General features: G+C 45.6%; 1 protein-coding gene across 2 annotated transcripts in view; it reads right to left on the bottom strand.

Annotated features, from left to right (window-relative positions):
- The window catches only part of THSD4 (thrombospondin type 1 domain containing 4), a 551,960-nt gene that overhangs the window by 429,433 nt on the left and 105,687 nt on the right, over positions 1 to 16,840 (bottom strand). For both annotated transcript variants that reach the window (XM_026478433.4, XM_057303654.1), the window contains 2 exons: positions 13,687 to 14,134; positions 1,721 to 1,823 (listed from right to left, as the gene is read on the bottom strand). In XM_026478433.4, coding sequence (XP_026334218.1) covers positions 1,721 to 1,823; positions 13,687 to 14,134 — 551 coding nt within the window. The remainder of the gene's footprint in view (positions 1 to 1,720; positions 1,824 to 13,686; positions 14,135 to 16,840) is intronic.

Here is a 16,840-nt window from a genome sequence, read left to right as displayed (position 1 = left end):
ACCCTACTCCAGGAGGACCTCAACGCCTTCCATCTGCAGGAACCCTGTCTCCAGATGGGGACACATTCTGAGGTTCCAGGAAGCACAACTTTCAATCTGGGGCGCTCTTACTCACCCATATAGAGCAACTCTTAGACTTTATCTTCATCAGAATGCATCTAAGACCTAGCTGGGAGCACAATGCCCTTTAAAAAATGTTTTACTTTGGAATCACTTTAGACTTCTAGAATAGTTGCAAAGATCATACAGAGTTCCTGTATGCTCTTCACCCAGCTTCCCCTAATGTTAATATCCGATAAGACCATGATACACTTATAAAAACTAAGAAATTCCCACGAGGACAATATTGTTGACATAACTATATACTTCATGCATCTTTCACCAGGTCTCCCACCCATGCCCTTTTCCTGTTCTGAGATCCAAATCAGGATACCAGCTTGCATTTAACACAATGCTTTTCAGAATGAAAAGGGTCACGGCCAAGCTCTGATTCACCGCATCAAAACTTCACTGCAGGCATCCTTCCCGAGCTCGCCCTCCAGCCTCTCAGGCCGCTTCACATTTGCATCCAGCTGACTCTGTGCTTCATCTCTTCTTCCTTCCTGTTTGGATCTGGTAACCCCAAATTTTTAGTGAAGTGAGTTCTTAACAGTTTTGAGGTCATAGGACCACTTTGAGAATCCACAAGAAGCTACAGACTCTCCTCTGAAGAAAATGCACAGACAAAAACCATTTTGCATCCAATTTCAGAGCAGATATCAAGGCCTCCCTCTTCCCCCAGGGTCCCCACTGAGACACGACTTCCCACAGTTTGGCTTCCACAGGCACTGGTTTTGTGATGAAATCACTATGAAGCCTTCTCCCAGGACAATTTCTCCAGCTCTTGAATGTGGCGGCAGTGCTCTGCACTCTGGGTTTTGGCCAATACCAGGGATCCCGACAACTGCCTTGGGCCGACAGTGGACACTGAGGGTGGCTGGACTCTCCCCTTCTGGTCACCTTGACTGCCAGTACTTAACCCCACAAGTTTTGGTTGACCCATCCTCTCTTTGGAGCCCACTTTCTCTGTAATGGAAGGAATCTCCCAAAATGTAATACTTCTCAGTTTGAAAGGCGTGTCATCACCTCAGTTTCAACTAAGAAAAGTGACTCTGGAATCCAGAGCAGTATTACCAAGTTCTATCAACATCAGATCTGCTGCCATTTTGAAATGGCAGGAACCTTGGTACCAAGGACAATGCCTGCCTATAGCATTTCAGCTTTGGAAACAGCATGCGAAGCCCCCCCCCCCCCCGCCCCAACACACACACACACACACTCACGAAAGCCAAACAACTGGCAACTCTACAACCCTATGCATCCTCTGAAGCCACCACACAAGCCTGGAGCAGGAACCAAGGGAAAGGGAAACTGTCCACTCAATCCTCACAACCTTGATTTGAACTTCTCGCTCCCCCCAGTTCCTCAAACGCTGTTCTGTCCCACTCACCTGGTCATCCTCAGATGCCACTCTTTTCTATCAATGCCTCATCTGTCTGACTGATGGTCCAAGGGTCCTCTGAGCTAAACTGCCTGCTGGTTCTCCTGCATCCTGGGGCCATACTTTGCTCCCTACTGCCACTTGAATCAGGATCACAATTCTTCCAGCATCAGGCAGAAAGGAACAGGGTTGGGGAATCACAATAATAACTCCTCTGGACAGAGCTGGGTCTAGTCTTACCTTCTGCAAATGGTTCCCATTCATAGAAGCGGCCCATGAATGGCTTGTTGTTGTAGGATGCACACTGGACCTCCCGGATACTTCTACTGCTTTCTGGACACACCTAATAAAGCAGGTATTAAATATGCAGTTAATGTCTGCATCTTTTTATAGCCCCAGCTCCACCCCAGGAGACCTCTCCAACTTTAAATGCCGGTCCTCCTCCACCAAAAGCAGTGTTTCTCAAAGTGTGCGGATCACCTGCATCAAAAATTTAAAATGCAGATCTCAAGGCTTCAGTCCAAGTTTACTAAATCAGAATCTTTGGAAGGACACTAAAATTTTAACAAGCTCCCCAGGTTAAGCTTTTGCACCATAATTTGAAAACCACTAACCGAAACCTTCTGCTCCTGACAAATTGGTCTGCTCACCTCCCCCACAAAGGCCATCCATTTCCATCTGTTTGACTTTGTTCGTGCCATTTCTGGACATGGGATAATATTCACAGCAAGCATGTACAGAATCCTTACCATGTCCAGGTACTTCTTTAAACATATTACACTTACTAATGCATTTAATCCTCACAGTGACCAATGAGGCCAACCCGCTAGTTTTGCAGATTTTTCACAGATGAGCAAACTGAGGCACAGAGGCTGGAGTTGAGGCTAAGTGGTCTGGTGGCCACCAGGCTGCATGTCAGCGTCCGTCCTATCTTGTCTAAATTCTCTCCACCATCTAACGCCACAGCACCCAGCCTTCAGCATGAAAAAGAATCACCCAGAGATCTCATGGGAAATGCAAAGTCCTTCCCTCCCCCAAGGATGGTCAGTCAGTAAGTCTGGGATGAGGTCCAGGAATCTATATTTTATCAAATTATCCAGGTAATTCTGATACACTACACTACTCAAAGAAAACATCCAGCTCCCTGTGGTTTCTTTCTTTATTTATAAATGATAAATATGAGCAAAGTGTGACATGAAAGAAATAAATATGAAATATAATAATGAGATCAGAATCTCTAATTCAAATCATGGATAAAGCATGATCTACCTTTTTAAAACCTAAGTACGCTCTTACTTAAGTGTGGGGTGTGTGTGTGTGTGTGTTTTAATAATCGGAGGAAAAGGAATCTGGCCTCTTAAATATTAAAAACCCTGTGTATAAGAGGTCTCTGGAATAAACTGCTAATAAGGTAGTTCAAAGTCCTGAAGGATTTATAAAGAAATCTATGGTATGTATCAGGTCTTTTGAAGAGGAGGGAACGAAGGGAAGAATAAAACCTGGTGAAGGAAAAGTGTCTCTTGCTTGATAAAGGACAGTCAGGCAAGGCTGCTGCTACAAACACGCGGGTGGTCATTACGCTGCTGTAGCCTGAACCAAACCATATGGAGCAGGAAGCCATGGGAAGCAGAATGTGGTAGAAACTGGTGGGGGAAAAAGGGCCCGGTGGATGGACAGGGTGGGCTGAGCTGTGACCATCAGTGAGAAGCCAACAGGCCGGGGAAGCCTGTCTCCTTGGGCTCTGGAAGCCAGGCTGCCGGCAGCCCCCAAGCCAGAACCGTGTAGGCGTCCAGCAACACCAGCTGTCTCCATGAAGGATTTGGCACTGAGATTTTTTTGACCACCCTTAGGACAGATCCAGAGTTTGACAAGGATGTGATCCGTTGGGTGACTTGGGAGAAGTCACCATCCTTGCAAAGAGAAAGAATCATTAAGGGGTTTGCTAAAAATACAGATTCTCTTTGGTGCCTGGGTGGCTCAGTTAAGCATCTGACTCTTCATCAGCTCAGGTCACGATCTCAGGGTCGTGAAATCAAGCCCCGCATCAGGCTCCATGCTGAGTGCGGAGTCTGCTTCAGATTCTCTCTTTCTCCCTCTGCTCCTCCCCCAACTCACAGGTGCTCTCTCTCTTTCAAATAAATAAATAAATAAAATCTTTTAAACATACAGATTCTCAGGCCTCACCCCAGTGGGAGGGGAGGGAAGGGGTCCAGGAATACGTACTTGAAGAACTCCCTTGCTGATTCTGGCCCCGCCAGCCTGGCACCAGACCACAGCAGCAGTGCAAGGCCACACCCGAGCCTCAGTCTTACTCTGTGCTGGTTAACATGCAGCCACAGTGTTAGAGTAGTGACAATCAAATCCAACCCTTTACTTTAGACATGAGGACACTGAGGCCTGGAGAAGTGGCGCAGCTTGCCAGAGGTCACAGTGACAGAGGGACAGGGCCCAGAGCACTGACCACCCACTCTAGCCCTAATCAGAAACTAGAGATTAGCTACTGGGTTACATTTTTTCATACTGGAAACAGACCAGAACAAGTGGGCAAATGTCCTGTTCCTCAAATAGCCACACCTATGGAAAGCCAAGCTGCTCTGCAGTGAGGCTCCAGCCAGAAGCCACCCTTAATTAGTCTGGTAGCAGTTATCAGAATTGGAAGCTACAGACCACAAAAACTCAGCCAGTCTGCTTAACCCCTTTCTCTTCCAACAGCACAATATGCCAAGAGGCTGGACCATGAACCAATGGATCTGTAGAATCATTCTGAATTGCTCAGTACTTGATGATATAAATGTATATTTCATGACATGGAACGTAGTCCACAACCCACTAAGCAAAAAAAAGTGTTAATTGATTGTGTGTGCGTGTGTGTGTGTGCGTGTGCACACAGAGAAAGAGAGGTTAAAGGCATTATCTCTGGAAGGTGGGTTATAGATTTTTTTCTTTTCACAAGAAAAGCAAGCTTTTTTGTGTATTGCATTGTCTAATTTTTCTGCAATAAATATGTAGTTTTTATGTAATAAACATGTATCATTACTAAGTCCTTCCAAACACTTTGGCCCTTCGCCAGCTTTACACGTGCTTGTAGTTTATAATCTTAGGGTATGTTCTGATGCCCCACTAATGCTCTTACTCCATCCATATGCATCCGCCAAGCCAACCAGTCACCTGTGAGGGATCATTCAGGGCATCCTGTCCCAGGTCACCAACAAGTTCTTTATATCTGAGCCTGGCCCAGTTCTCTCCTGAGGCAGGGGGGCTTTATGACAAGGGGGCTTTGACGCCTTGCCCGAGAAGTCCTAGCGGCCGAGGTCGGATTCAGCCTACGAGGCCTGGTGAAGTGACCTTGGCTGTAAAGATCAGGCAGTTGCAGATTGAGGACGAAAACCAAGCAGGCTAGGGAAACGCGGCTTCATGTCTTTTGTGGGTTACATCTGTTTGTACTTGTCATACTATTATCAGTATACGATCTCCTCTCATTTTAACAGACTCTCTGAAGTTAAAACTTCCAGGTTACAGATCATTTTACATTTGTTACATTTTAAGTGGGCTGTTTCCTGATGCCATAGACTGACTCAGCCTCACCTTATCAGTAGCTGTCTCTAGTTTACACTGTGAGTTGGCTTTGGGCAGATTTCCTGCAGACACTAATCCTTTCCATGGACACAGATTCTTATAATCTTCAGGCCAGAAAAGTGGGACAGGGAAAGAGCCATGTAGATAGAGATCAGGCTCATGCAGGATGGGGCTAGCAAAGCCCGGAGCTTCATCTCCATGTAATGCCTCTGGGAGATAACCTCCCTTCAAATGACTTCCTTCCACCCAAAAGAGGGAGGAATGTTTCCACTGGTCTCTTATGGGAAAAGGAATAAAGATGTACTTTAATATAATGAGCTGAATCTTTATAAAGCACTTCAGACCCTATCCAATGTTCCATCTAGACAATTGCCCAGGGTTGCTATGAGTTACAAAGAGTATTATGGAAACTCGGGCTATGTTCCTAGAGACCCCGGTTAATGTGAGATGACAAGTGCCTGCACCTAACTTCATTGCTCAAGAGGCCATTCTTGGTGATTGCATACTTATCTCTTGGTAATTAATTACTTTCAGTTCTTCAGTCAAGGGAAGGGCATCATACCCAATGAAGGTGGCACCAAGGAACATGACCTTGAGGTCTGCCTGGGTCCGACAGGCATTATTTTTATCCTTTGCATTGCTCTGGATTCAATCAAAAGACCAGAGACCAGCCTACAACATATGATGTATTTAACATCCCTGAACTGCTAGGGGAAAGTGGCTGTGTGGCCCTGGGCAAAGCACTTCACTTCTCTAAACCGAAATTATTGCATGTTGGTAGCAAGCTCCGCGGCACTCGCAGGGACTTTTTGTGAAGACCGGCTTAGTAATACATTAAAATTTCTAGCTCGTAATAATGCTCAGTAAATGCTAGCTGAGCTGGAATCTAAGTGGACATCAAAGATAACCCCAGCAGTTCCAGAAGCTTCCAGTGACTGACAGGTAGGTGTTCTGAGCAATGTCCTCCTCTCTCTTTCCCAGCTGGAAAAAGGGGTTTGGGTTTCCAGCTGCAGGATAATACAACCATGGATCAAAATTGCTTAGAAATTATCCAGCACATTTTTCAAATATGTTTCATATCTGCTTTCTCAAGTCACTTGGAACAAATTCAACCTCGCAAAAACTCTTGCCACCTGCTACCACTCCTAGCGTTCTCTGGACAGTCAGTAAGAGTTGGGTCAAGGTTTTGGATTTAAAACAACAACAACAAAAAACCCCTCCAGAATCCTGAGGTTTTCTTAGTCCTCAAACACCTTTTTTGCCCCATCCAAGTTCATAATGTTCTCCTAGAGAAAGGTGTTTCTCTCATTCAGTACATCCATCAAAGACCCAATGGATATTAAGATGACTAAGCCTATCTGTTCACCCAGAAAAACCACATATTTTTAAGTACTCTGGATAAATGTTCATACAAATCTAGGCCTATCCCAGGATTGCTTATTTATTTCTCCCTCCTTAGATTTATATATTTCTATGCTTATAAGAGGATCTAAACAAGAACATCTTTCTCCTAACTAATCAGAAAGCATACGGCCAAATGTAAACTTTTTAAAACATTTAAGACTTCTACTCCCCTCTAATTGCTACCCTGGAGATCATGTTAGTAAGAGTGGCCTCTTGACCCTCTGCCATCTGCTAGGACAGGGGAAGAAATTCCAAATATTCACCGTACCCCTACTACTGTGCATCAGGTGTTGTGACTATCAAGGAGACAGAGAAGAAGCCCTCGTTAATAGTCTCTTGCAGGGATTTTACAGGCCCTGGGGAGAAAAATACATCAGTGGAAACATGTAATGCAATGAGAAGAAGTTGGCAAACCGGGCGCTAAATTTCTAATCTTGCAAAACAAGGAGTTAACAGATCCTCCCTAATGTGGATAAATCAAGAAAATAGAAATTGTTTACATACTATATCTAATTAAAAATATAACAGAAAATAAAAACATGGCTAAGAGGGATCGGCAGTGTGGGAGGAAAGAGGGGTCATTTTTCATCTTTTGGAGTGAGGAGCTAACAGAGAAAATTTGAAGTTGATGTATCAAGAAGCAGAGGTATTAGTATGCTATTAGAGTTAATGGGGAGAATGACCCTAGGAACTAAAAATTAAAAATGACTGCAATTATATCCAGGAAGAGGGGCTGGGATACAGCTCTCTCTGCCACTGTGACGTTTCTTACTATTTGCACTACTCTTTATACTTATTAGAAGTGACAATTGGGAACAACTCATATATATGTGTATGTGTGTCTGTTTGACTCACATGTATATCTTCAAGGAGTTTACCATGATCCTAAAATCAGATGAGCAAAGGCTTCTATTTGGTAACTGCAGGAGTCCCAGGCTATCTAACAAAGTAGATTTCAATCTAGAAACTGTAAAACAATGATAACTCGTGAATACTGTGAAATAGCTTAAGATATTTAATACAGGTAGCTCAACTTCTAAGGCTTATATATATGCATGTTACTCAAATAGAAGAAATATGAAAATATATGAAATATGTTTATACGAAACATGTAAATATTGTACATACAAAAAATATCTTTACTATTTATATGTTCACATATATTCATATAAGTATTTCATATGTATTTATGAAAGGTCACTGATAGAATAAGTCAGTAAGAGAACTTTCTATGGGAAATCCCAAGTGGTCTGAGGAGATGGAAAGCAGAAATTGATACAAAAAAGCGCTGACACCACATATATTTCCCAGATGAAGAGGCTGGTGATAACCTCATGATAAGGAGAAATTTACATTGAGCCTCCAGTTAGATGGCCTGTCCATCCCGTAAATGACCCCATCGTTCCTGGCAAGTTTCACATCTTACAGAATTGTTCTGAATTCTTGACCTGGCCCATTTATTTATTAAGTTCCTCCTTAAAGTACAGTCAGGAGGTTGTCTGTCAGCTCCTCTTTCATTCAATAGGAGACTAGAAATGGGATAGAAGTAGATCCTGTCTCAAGAGAGCTTAGCTATATTTGGGATTTGTCCAACATCTTCCCTTCATTTGCACTTACTTGGAGACAGAAACAACTCCACACGGACAAATCCATTGTCTGAAGGCAGTCCCACTCCAGGGAAATTAACCAGAGAGTCACTGATACCAGAACTCATCGCATTGGTGTATGCTAAAAGCTGCTTTTAGCTCCAAGGGTTTTTCCCCACAACGTTAAGTGCACTCTGTCTAAACTCAGGATCACGTCTCCTTTGGCAGTGAAGCCCTTTAAAGTCATAACCCCGTCCCCACCCTGCACCAGCTGACTCACTCCAGCCTCCTTTCTCCAGAAGGAGCCAGAGTGTCCGTGTCCCTGAGGGAGAAAGCCTGAATTCTGAGTGCTTAAGAGAAGAAGGTGGGGAGAGAGACACCTCAGCCTCCCAACAAACAAACGGCATAAACAGTCTTGTTTGTTAATGCATTTAGCAAATAATAATACAAAACCCCAGAAACGGCTAGTAGAATGATTTTAACAGCATCCCCTCAGGCACTAGAGGGACTGAGATTTGGTTTTCTCTTTCCCCGTGGCACCCTTATAAAGACTCAAGTTCTTTGGCTTCCAACTCCTGGCCGTCCATGAACTTCCATGAAGAAGAAATCTATTTACTTGATTCCTTGAGCGCTCATTATTTTTAGCCACAGCTGAGAAAGCGCAGGGGTGTGGATAAACCACAGAGACCTCCCCATGCTGCCCCTTTGCTCTGGAGGACACACTCACAGGGGAAGACACCAATCACAGGAAACACATCTGTTTCTACCGAGAAGTCCCCCAAGAGTCCCCTTCTTGCTCCTTAGCCCCTCTGGGAACCCCTGTCACTTGCCCTCCCTAGAAAACCCTCCTGCACTTCTCCAGGAAGCCAAGCCAAGCTCATTTCCACTGCGGGGGGATTTCAAAGTGCCTCCCAGCCCGTGCAGGGGTGACTGTGCTCTCTACTTGTCATGACCTGATTATGAGTCTCTCCCACTGGCCTGTGAGCCACTGAGAGGCGGAGCTTGCATTCATCTCAGTGTTCCTGACCCACAGCCTACCACCTGACCCCACCGCCAATGTCAATGCTGTTTATGGACTCCAAGTAAGACCCCACACTAGCGAGTGGCCTGGCGTGTTATACCAGTAGATGTCGAAGATTGGTGTCTGCTCTAAAAGACCCTAAGACTCTCTATTTCTAACTGGGGCTTGTCACCTTAACTTTCTCACATACAATGCAAGCAACAACAACAAAAAAAAATAGAACAAAAAAAACCCCTTCCTTATCTTTAAAGTCTACAGGGAGAGATCATTAGGACTGCATTTATTAAATATTTATTTTCTAGTATTTCATAGAGGACAACTTAATAGGAGCCAAACAATCCTAAAGACACACTAGATGTTTAAAATTCCCAGATGACATCACAAGGTAGGGCTTCACATTAAACATGCACATTTGAGGGTGTTAAGCATTCACTGGCAGGAACTTATCTCTAGTTTCACTTTCTCATCACTTTACACCTGACCCAAGGGTGACTGCATGGAAGCTACATCACACTTGACATGTTGGGGCTCTCAGTAATCGTGTTTTGTTTTGGGTTTTTTTTTAGATTTTCTTTATGTATTTGACAGAAAGAATGAGAGAGAGAGAGCGCACAAACAGGGGGAGCAGCGGAGGGAGAGGGAGGAGCAGACTCCCCAAGGAGCTGGGAGCCCGACAGGGGCTCGATCTCACGATCCTGGGATCGTCACCCAAGCTGAGAGCAGATGCTTAACCAACTGAGCCACCCAGGTGCCCCGGCAATCGTGTTTTATTGCTGGGCAAAGGGAAAGGACTCTGAACCCCGCCTAATCCAGGGGACAAAAGGAGACTCTGAGGAAGTCTGACCACCTCAACCACAATTTTGTGACTGAGCATTTGGACAGTGACACAGACAGACTTTGCCCTGCTCCAAGCTCCGGAGAGGCACAGAAGCCACATTTGCTTCTCCAGATCAAAACGCCACATTTCCGAATGTGTCAGCTCCTGGTGTGCACCATCAACCCTGTGGAACAGGTGTTGTTATTACCCCCGCTTCCCAGATGCTCCCAGGGGGTTAGTGCCTCGCCCGAGGAAACCGGGGCTCGCATCCCGCACAGCCACTCCCCGAGCCCACTATTTCAGACGCCCTCCAGACTAACCTCCAATTAAACCAGCTGAGTAGATGGCTTTCCGACTCTGCACTGTGTTTCTCAAAGGCTCTCACGCATCTATCTCATGTATGGAGGTCAAGCAAGGCCTATGTGAAATCTCTGTATTGTGAGATGTTAAACAAAATGCCCACTAAAACTGCGATGATTTAAAGTGGATAGGAGGAGGCCAGAGGGAAAGGAAGGAGGGGCCCTACGATCTGGCAGGTGTCGGGGCGCCCTGAGACTCTGGCACAATCCTGCCTCCTGGTCTTTGACTAAGCTGTTTCTTTTGCCTCCAAATGCCCTTTTCTCTTTTGGCCATCCTTAGAAGCCCAGCTCAACTGTTCCCTCTTCAGTGGAGTCTTCCCCAACCCACTGGCTTCCTGCTCTATGCTCCCAGAGATCTTCCCCATCCCCAAGTGCTCCAGCACCAAGGGCAATGATGTCCAGGCTGCGGCACTGGGCACCATCTCTGCCCCTGGACCACAAGGGTGTTGCAGGAGGGACTGTGAGCAGTGATGAGATAGTGTTCCCAGATCTGGAAGCCTGCCAGACCATTTCCCCTAATTCACACCACCCCTCATATGCATTACCATACATCTCACAACTAAGACCTCTCCTGTGGGGGCAGTCTTAGAAAGAGGGGTATTCCATCGAGAACTTGTGTGGGATCTACTGGGCATTTAGTTTAAAGGATGGAGTTCTGAAATCAGGGGATCTTTCCAACCCACCCTGGCCTACCTTCCCTTCTTTTTCTTCTCCCAGATAGGAACTGGGAGAGATCTCTAAATGCATGTATTCCTTTTTAATCTTTGGAGAGGACAAAAGTGATAATTTGTACTCCCTAGTTGACTAGTACGATTTTTCACAATACTTCCCTTCACCTCTTTCCTCTTGGAGTAGGAAGATTTATACAATTTGGTGATTCATGTTATCTCTTCATGTTGCCCACTGGGGAAGGGGTACATAAATATCCACCTGAGGTCATCCACGCTAAGGTGTCAGAGCACACAGGTCCGCACAGGAAGTGTGCAAGTCAGAGTCCACACAGCAGGACTGAAACAGCTCTCTTCAGAAAGGCCTGCTTGAAAGATTGGGCCTTGGCTGGCATCTGGGAACTTGGATTTCAAAAGGGCTTCCATCACTCCCTGAGTGACAAGAGTGACTCACTATGCCCAAACTATTTGTATTAGCAATATAGTTTATGTTCAACCCCTGCTTTCCTCCTAGGTGTCTGGAATTTTGGTATGAGGCAGGCAGAGGGTGCCTATGTGACCAGCCCCCAATAAAAATCTTGGGCACCGAGTCTCTAATGAGCTTCCCTCATAGCCAACACATCACATGTGTTGTCACAAATCATGGCTGGGGGAATTAAGTACATCCTGTGTGACTCCACTGGGAGAAGACTCCTGGAAGCGTGTGCCTGCTTTCCTCTAGACTTTGTCCCATGTACCTTTCTCTTCACTGATTTTGCTTTTATTGTAATAAATCATAGCTATGAGTCTTCCCAGGAAATCATCAAACCTAGGAGAGGTCTTAGGGACCCTAATGGTAGGAGTTTAAATGGAGGTTAGGGGATGGCCCAAGTGCCCAGAAGCCACGGGCTTATAAAAAGAAGACAGGCAGTCATGGGACCTCTAAGGAATGGCATCTCTCAATAAGGGTAAGTAGGATGGGACTTGGGATGATGGGGTGCACTGGGGAGGACACTGTGAAATGTTACAGCCAAGAAAAAGGAACTAAAGCTATATAATTCTTTGTCAGCTTTCACCTCTCTGTCCTGGGTTTGAGGTGTTAATTTGCCCACTGCCAAATGATGGCAGCCATCATAAATTCACAGGAATTTTCTAAGGTGCCTTGTGATTCAATGTCTATAGTAGTGGAGTCATCCCAGCACCCAGAGAAGCCACAATGTCTACATGGAGAGAGGTGGCCCTGCTGTCAGCAGTACAGGCCTAGCAAAATGTGCATCCTTGAAAAATGTAGGTGAAGTGACAGAAATACTAAGTAGATATCGGGTCCACATATGTGCCAAATGCCCTCACTCTTTTTCTTTTTCTTCATGATTATGCGGTCTTCAAAATTAAGAAACATACTAGTCAATGGGAGAATGTGTTCTACATTAGAGATGAATTCATTTCATTTTATTTATTCTTTTAAAGATTTTAATTTTAATTTTTTTAAGAGAGAGAGAGTGTGTGAGGGGGTGGGCAGAGGGAGAGAGAGAATCTTACGCAGACTCCACGCCCAGTGCGGAGCCCGTCATGGAGCCAACGGCGCTTGATCTCAGGACCCTGAGATCATGACCGTGAGATCACGACCTGAGCCAAAATCAAGAGTTGGACGCTTAACTGACTGAGCCCCACCCCCACCCCTGGTGCCCCTCAATCTTAAGGATCCTTTAAAGGATAGTGATGATATTCAAGAACAGGGACCATGTATGATCACGGGCACAAGTATTTCTTTTCGTTTTATAAAACCTTGTCTTAACATCACCTCATTTGATCCTCCTAACGACTCTACAAGACAGATAATACGACTTTTCTTTCATCTTCCATGGCACCTGGTCCGTTACAAGACAAGCAGTGATGCTTAATTAAGACTTAATGGCTGACTGATTTGTAATGGCTTTAGAAAAATTACTGCTTTACAGAAATTAATAATTCCTGAAGACTGTCAGTGGAAGAACAGGCTCAAAAGCAATCCAGGCATTCAGAGGAATTATTAAAATCACAAATTAAGTCATTTCTATGGATTCTATAGCAGGAAATATATTTTTAATGAGGAAATTGAAGCTAATATGTAACAGCTGTCCTGTTGCCCAGTAACGGAGTATTAAGGCAGATTAAATTATTAATGAAAAATATAGCAACTTGGAAATTTAACCTTTGAACATCCTCTTACTCCTTTCTCTTTTACATATAGTCTTTAAACTGATATATTTTTTTAAAAACCACATTTGGTCATCCTGGGTAGTTCCCATTTATAATTTGCTTTGCTACTGATTAGCTATGGAATCTTCAGCAAGTCATTCACTCTCAGACTTCATCATACACTATCCAAAGTGCTCACGCCTGGAACGGCAGGACACTGAGTGGAACATACAGATGCTGGTCAAACCTCCCCCAACTGCCAAGTCTTGGGCACCACCACTGACAGCCCCAAACTAGCCAAACTGCCCTTGACCCACCGACCAGTGCACAAAGAATAAATATTGTTGATATAAAGTCCCTGAGAATGTGGAGGTTGTGTGATACGCGGCAACAGCAACCGTCAAGAAGTTATTCCTAAGTTACTGAAGTCACAACCTTAGGAAAAGGAGAAGCATCCATGGAGAGCTCATGGAGAGAAGCGTGAGGGTGAGAAGATATACAGGTGCGTTAACATGGCCTAAAGGACCGGGCCCTTGCTGTCTTCACGTGTTCACTGGCAAAGGAGAAAGAGGAGGAGGGGCAGCCGTCCCGGCCCTGCGTGGGGCAGTGTGTACTCACGTTGGTGTTGCACAGCTTGTACTGCCGATAGGCCCCAATGCAGGAGATGGCTGCAGACCGGGCGGGCTGTGAGAAGCTCTGAGCTGCCCTGGGGGCCCCCATGCCATGGTTGCTGCTGGTTTCCGGGCTGTGGAAGAGACTGGAAGCTGCAGGAAAGCTTTGGTCATGGGTCAAAGGCAGCTGGTAGACGGAGGCTTCGGAGGTCTGCAGTCCAGAACGAGGGCCACTGTCACTCTGGTACAAAGGCCCATGCTGGGGGGCCCGGTGGGCTGGCAGGCTGTAGCTGTGGTTAGGACCGGATGGCCCCTGCGACCTGGAATGTCCGGACGAGGGCCTCTGCCTCCGAAGCCTCTGCGGCGAGTGTGCAGAGTCCGTCTGCAGTGGTAAGATGTACGGGGCCTTACCGTAGCCATACTTGCCAGGGCCGATGGGACCACGGGTCCTGCTCCTAAAGAAAGACACAAAAGATGAGATGAACGGAGTCATAGAAGTTCCATATTAATCCGGAAGCTGTGGTCCATGGTGGAGGGGACTGGACAGGGATGGAAACTCTGGAAGAGAGCCTACGGTGGAACAGGGAGGTAGAGGGAGGGCATTCCAGGAGAAGGGGACGTAATGGAAGCTGGTGCAGAGAGGCTCCACGGAGGCTGGAAAGTCGAATGAAGGTGGGCCATGTGAGTGGTGGAAAATGAGGTTGGAACCATAAACTGTGGTCAGTATGTGATTGACGGCAGGGCCTTTGGGCCAGTTCGTAGGCTGTAGGGAGCCACTGAGGTTTTTTGAGAAGTATAAGGACATAATTGTAATTTCGGCTACAGTAACTTCCTGTTCATTTGTTTTCTCTGAAAATAATCTGTGGGGTTTTTTTCTCACTCAACTGTGCCTGATATTTCAGACCGGTTTCCATTACCGTTCATGCCCAAATAGCTTTTCCAGGTAAGTGGAATTTAGCTAAGCAACCACACCCTAATGCTGCCCTGAGGCCTGACCTGCACTGGGTCAAACTTAATCCCTGAAGAAATTAAAAGAGGTCAAACAGTTGGCTATCCATCACTCTTGAGGCAGCCCACACGGAACGCTGGGTGAACCAGCATCTTCACGTTGGTAGAATCTTTAGATTTTAAGACCTGTTGCCTTGTGAGACCTTAGAAAAATCACATAAAGAGTTGTGTGCTGGTAAATGTTTAATGACTGGTTTTCTGGGGGGCGGGGGAGCCCTGGTTTGTGGCATTTATCTACATGCAGGGTATAAACGCTTCGGCCACGGCCGACCACAAGCCACCATCATGAAGACATAATCAGCTCTAGTGAATGGGAGAGAACAGCTCCAGCACACCACATTGGATGTAAATTTATTATGCGACTACTGTTTACAAAACTCAGAGCTACGAATGGTCAAGAATATAAAAGTGAGTCAGATATGGTTCCCAAATCCCCAGCCTCACAACAGAAAGCAACCAGAACATCACGCAAGGTGGGGTAAGGGCCTTGCAAGCAACTACACAGGATAATTTGGTAATTCTGAGGCAAGAGGAAGCATTTCTGTCTGCAGGGATGTGAAAAGGGTTTCACTGTCACTGGTCCGAGCTGGAGAGGAAGGTTCCGATACTCTGTGCAAGGACCTGAAGAAATCATTTCTTACTTCTTTGTAAAATGTCTGAGCTGGATCTAATGACCATGAAGGTCATTCCAGCTCTAAAATTATATGCTTCCATAATAATTAATTCTACATTTATGTAAAATTGGAAACGTGCCCAAGGGTTTCTACAGGATAGCCCCATTAAAAATAAGCACATTAAAACAGCAATCAAGGTGAAACATTAATTTCTGTCCTCATGAGGAAATTCTTTCTTCACTCTATGTAACCACTGAATATAAAATTTAACAAACCACAACTAATTATTAACATCTTTATCACTAATTGCACCTTCATTCTTAGCTGATACGGTTTTGAATTAAACTGTGCTAGTGTTTATTTTGCCTTGAGGCATTTCTCGATTAATCTTGGCAACACTTAGGACTCTGTTAATGATGGGGGATCCAGCGTGCTGCTTTAAGAGACGCAATTAAGAAGTTAGTCTTAAATATATATATAACTTGGATGTAATCTGCCTTTTTCTCTCTTGTGGCAGGCCAGGTAAAATGAATGACATCATGTAAGGGCGAGGGAACGAATTTCTGTATGTGTGTGCGTCTTTCTTTTTAAGATCTGAAAGCCTACCAAGAATTCCAACCTCAAAGTAAGGGCTGGGCGGAGACACCAGCTGAAGATAATACAGAAATGAGGACACGTGGAGCAGTGCATCTCAAACCTGGACGTGCCCAGGAATCAGCTAGAGATCTCCTTAGAGGCAGATTCTGATTCAGTTGGTCTGGGGTGGGGCCTGAGACTCTGCATTTCCAAGAAGCTCCCAGGTGCTGCTGGTCCCGAGTCCCGCAGCTTTGAGGAACTGAAATTCCAAACCAAAGGGTAAGAGTGCAACCATAAAAGTGATCATTCTTTTTCAAAGATTTATTGATTGATTGGAGAGAGCGAGAGTGTAAGAGCCGTGGGGGAGGGGGCAGAGAGAGAGGGAGAGAGAAACTCAAGCAGACTCCTGGAGAGGGGCTCGATCTCCTGATCCTGACATCATGACCTGCGCCGACACCAAGAGTCAGGCGCTTAACCGACTGCGCCATGCAGGCAGCCCAGGAGTGATCATTTTCAATGGAGAACAAGAGCTATAACATTTTCTTCTGACATAACAGAAATCTGCTGGCCTGGGCCCCACTGCAGCGCTGCGATGAGCCACTGAATCAGGACTGACTTGATCCTGCTCTTGAGGGATGGAGGCAGCAGAGGGAGAACCTACTATTGGCTGATGACTTGAGTAAGCGTCTTTCCAAAGGCCGCCCATCACCCCAAGGAGGTAACCTACACACGTGCCAATGGACATTTTCATATCCACACTGCGTTCCAGGAATCTCGGCCTAAACTAGAGAACAAGGCACAACCCACAGGAACAGCAGCACTGCTGGAAAGACGATGTTTCAAAAACAAACGAGCAACTACCTCTGATGAACAGGCCAACGAGAATGAGCAGCGGGTCGGGGTGTGATTGTGCAAGACGGGGTTTCTGCATCCTTGAGTCAGGACACTGGAACGAGGGGCAGA

Source organism: Ursus arctos, unplaced genomic scaffold (assembly GCF_023065955.2).
Source record: "Ursus arctos isolate Adak ecotype North America unplaced genomic scaffold, UrsArc2.0 scaffold_28, whole genome shotgun sequence".
Classification (NCBI taxonomy): domain Eukaryota; kingdom Metazoa; phylum Chordata; class Mammalia; order Carnivora; family Ursidae; genus Ursus; species Ursus arctos.
The sequence above is the reverse complement of the archived record's forward strand: the minus strand, read 5'-3'. Positions and strand labels throughout refer to the sequence as shown.